Here is a 3,726-nt window from a genome sequence, read left to right as displayed (position 1 = left end):
GGTGTGGGTTAGGAGAGGGAGGGAGGGTGTGGGTTAGGAGAGGGAGGGAGGGTGTGGGTTAGGAGAGGGAGGGAGGGTGTGGGTTAGGAGAGGGAGGGAGGGTGTGGGTTAGGAGAGGGAGGGAGGGTGTGGGTTAGGAGAGGGAGGGAGGGTGTGGGTTGGGAGAGAGCGGGAGGGAGGGTGAGGGTTAGGAGAGGGAGGGAGAGTGAGGGTTAGGAGAGGGAGGGAGGGTGTGGGTTAGGAGAGGGAGAGGGAGGGTGTGGGTTAGGAGAGGGAGGTAGGGTGTTGGTTAGGAGAGGGAGAGGGAGGGTTAGGAGAGAGAGAGGGGGGGTGAGGGTTAGGAGAGGTAGGGAGAGTGTGGGTTGGGAGAGGGAGAGTGTGGGTTGGGAGAGGGAGGGTGTGGGTTGGGAGAGGGAGGGAGGGTGTGGGTTGGGAGAGGGAGGGAGGGTGTGGGTTAGGAGAGGGAGGGAGGGTGAGGGAGGAATGTGTTAAGGAGAACAGTGTAGGTACTATATTGCTAGTCAAGAGAGCGGGACAAACAGATGGATAAAGAGAAGGAGTGGGAAGAGTGTTGCTTCTATATTGGTAGGGCTTTGGAGAGTCCAGGACAGTAGGAAGAGTGTTGCTTCTATATTGGTAGGGCTTTGGAGAGTCCAGGACAGTAGGAAGAGTGTTGCTTCTATATTGGTAGGGCTTTGGAGAGTCCAGGACAGTAGGAAGAGTGTTGCTTCTATATTGGTAGGGCTTTGGAGAGTCCAGGACAGTAGGAAGAGTGTTGCTTCTATATTGGTAGGGCTTTGGAGAGTCCAGGACAGTAGGAAGAGTGTTGCTTCTATATTGGTAGGGCTTTGGAGAGTCCAGGACAGTAGGAAGAGTGTTGCTTCTATATTGGTAGGGCTTTGGAGAGTCCAGGACAGTAGGAAGAGTGTTGCTTCTATATTGGTAGGGCTTTGGAGAGTCCAGGACAGTAGGAAGAGTGTTGCTTCTATATTGGTAGGGCTTTGGAGAGTCCAGGACAGTAGGAAGAGTGTTGCTTCTATATTGGTAGGGCTTTGGAGAGTCCAGGACAGTAGGAAGAGTGTTGCTTCTATATTGGTAGGGCTTTGGAGAGTCCAGGACAGTAGGAAGAGTGTTGCTTCTATATTGGTAGGGCTTTGGAGAGTCCAGGACAGTAGGAAGAGTGTTGCTTCTATATTGGTAGGGCTTTGGAGAGTCCAGGACAGTAGGAAGAGTGTTGCTTCTATATTGGTAGGGCTTTGGAGAGTCCAGGACAGTAGGAAGAGTGTTGCTTCTATATTGGTAGGGCTTTGGAGAGTCCAGGACAGTAGGAAGAGTGTTGCTTCTATATTGGTAGGGCTTTGGAGAGTCCAGGACAGTAGGAAGAGTGTTGCTTCTATATTGGTAGGGCTTTGGAGAGTCCAGGACAGTAGGAAGAGTGTTGCTTCTATATTGGTAGGGCTTTGGAGAGTCCAGGACAGTAGGAAGAGTGTTGCTTCTATATTGGTAGGGCTTTGGAGAGTCCAGGACAGTAGGAAGAGTGTTGCTTCTATATTGGTAGGGCTTTGGAGAGTCCAGGACAGTAGGAAGAGTGTTGCTTCTATATTGGTAGGGCTTTGGAGAGTCCAGGACAGTAGGAAGAGTGTTGCTTCTATATTGGTAGGGCTTTGGAGAGTCCAGGACAGTAGGAAGAGTTTTATTTTGGGCCAGTAGAGTGTAGTGTGTTATAGATGAGAGGATCTGAGACTGTTGGTTCATTTAAAAGGCAGAATTGGACACTGTTCTCCTTTCTTCTATTGTTCTAACCCCCCCCACCCCCCCTCTCTCCCTCTCTCTCTCTCCCCCGCTCCCTCTTCCTATCCCCCCTCTCTCCCCCTCTCTCTCTCCCCGCTCCCTCTTCCTATCCCCCCTCTCTCCCCCTCTCTCTCTCCCCCCGCTCCCTCTTCCTACCCTTCCCCTGTCTCTCTCTCTCTGTTCCCTCTTCCTAACCCCCTCTCTCTCTCTCTCCCCCGCTCCCGCTCCCTCTTCCTACCCCCCTCCCTCTCCCTCTTCCTACCCCCCTCTCTCTCTCTCTCGTCCCCACCCTCTCTAGGAGATCCAGACCCACAACGTAGAGAGTCAGTAAGGAGAAGAACTGCTCAGTATCTGAAACACACAGAGACACTACTCACACTGCTCACCTCTCTCACACACACCTCGCAGGAGAAGGACTCTTAAATACACTCACACACACACACACACACACACACACACACACACACACACACACACACACACACTCGCAGGAGAAGGACTCCTAAACATACAAACACAATGTTTAAAGGAGAAGTTTACCCAAAATCTAGAAACTCCCAAGCGATTCCATACATTGAAACTATTTCAGGGGAGTTGGCCCTCTCCCCGTCTCTCTCCTGGTAGCGCTGTACTGAAACAGCTGGGTTGTTGCTGGATGCAGGCCTCGCTCTGCTCCGTTACCAGTGAATTCATGATTCAGAACTCCGTGAAGTGTGGACAGGTTTGTTGTTTTATTGAAAGCATACGGCCGAATGAGCTATTTTTGTCAAAAAATACTATCGGTTTGTAGTCAGGAAATGTGTACTTTTCCACCTAAAACATTTGTGATTATTTTATATCATTATTTTATGTAGCCGACTGCTACAGCAGTAACAATTGCGCTTTATTTCTGAATCATAAATTCAGCAGAGCGAGGCCTGCATCCAACAACGTCATGAGTCACGTGACCCGTTTATTTCCAGCCGTTTCAGTACAGCGCTACTGGGAGAGAGAGGGAGAGGGGGAGAGGGGGAGAGGGGGAGAGGGACAACTCCCCTGAAATAGTTTCAATGTGTGGAATCACTTCGGAGTTTCTGGATTTTGGGTAAACTTCTCCTTTAAACGTAAACAGACATGCATAAGCTTAACACACACACACACACACACACACAGGAAACTTTAAAAACTTGCGTACACACAGAAGACCTGGACTTTTAAAACAAACACACAAACAGAACACTTAAATGCACACACACACACACACACTCCTTGATACACTCAGGACTAGGATAAATAGACAGAACCAAAGCAACCATCAGGATCAGAGCACTCACACTAGCACTTAACACACATACACACTGAAGTGTACACACTAGCACTTAACACACACACACTGAAGTGTACACACTAGCACTTAACACACACACACACTGAAGTGTACACACTAGCACTTAACACACACACACACACACTGAAGTGTACACACTAGCACTACGAGGCAGCAGATCAATCCAAGTGTTGCTGTTTGTCATTTGAGATTTTTAGTTGATTTTTAAATCTTGAGTTTAAAAATCTAGAATCTGAAATCTGATTCGCCTTAATGAACAAGACACCCAAACAGCACCCTATTCCCTATATAGTGCACTACTTTAGACCAGAGAATGGCACCCTATTCCCTATATAGTGCACTACTTTAGACCAGAGAATGGCACCCTATTCCCTATATAGTGCACTACTTTAGACCAGAGAATGGCACCCTATTCCCTATATAGTGCACTACTTTAGACCAGAGAATGGCACCCTATTCCCTATATAGTGCACTACTTTAGACCAGAGAATGGCACCCTATTCCCTATATAGTGCACTACTTTAGACCAGAGAATGGCACCCTATTCCCTATATAGTGCACTACTTTAGACCAGAGAATGGCACCCTATTCCCTATATAGTGCACTAC

General features: G+C 48.6%; 1 protein-coding gene across 1 annotated transcript in view; it reads left to right on the top strand.

Annotated features, from left to right (window-relative positions):
- Positions 1-2,358, top strand: part of LOC121558217 (sorting nexin-15) — a 14,407-nt gene extending 12,049 nt beyond the window's left edge. Inside the window, exon 7 of the mRNA XM_041871702.2 lies at positions 2,090-2,358. Coding sequence (XP_041727636.1) covers positions 2,090-2,214 — 125 coding nt within the window. The 3' untranslated portion in view covers positions 2,215-2,358. The remainder of the gene's footprint in view (positions 1-2,089) is intronic.
- The last annotated feature ends 1,368 nt before the right edge of the window (positions 2,359-3,726 follow it).

The sequence above is a fragment of the Coregonus clupeaformis genome, unplaced genomic scaffold, assembly GCF_020615455.1.
Source record: "Coregonus clupeaformis isolate EN_2021a unplaced genomic scaffold, ASM2061545v1 scaf0153, whole genome shotgun sequence".
Lineage (NCBI taxonomy): Eukaryota > Metazoa > Chordata > Actinopteri > Salmoniformes > Salmonidae > Coregonus > Coregonus clupeaformis.
The sequence above is the reverse complement of the archived record's forward strand: the minus strand, read 5'-3'. Positions and strand labels throughout refer to the sequence as shown.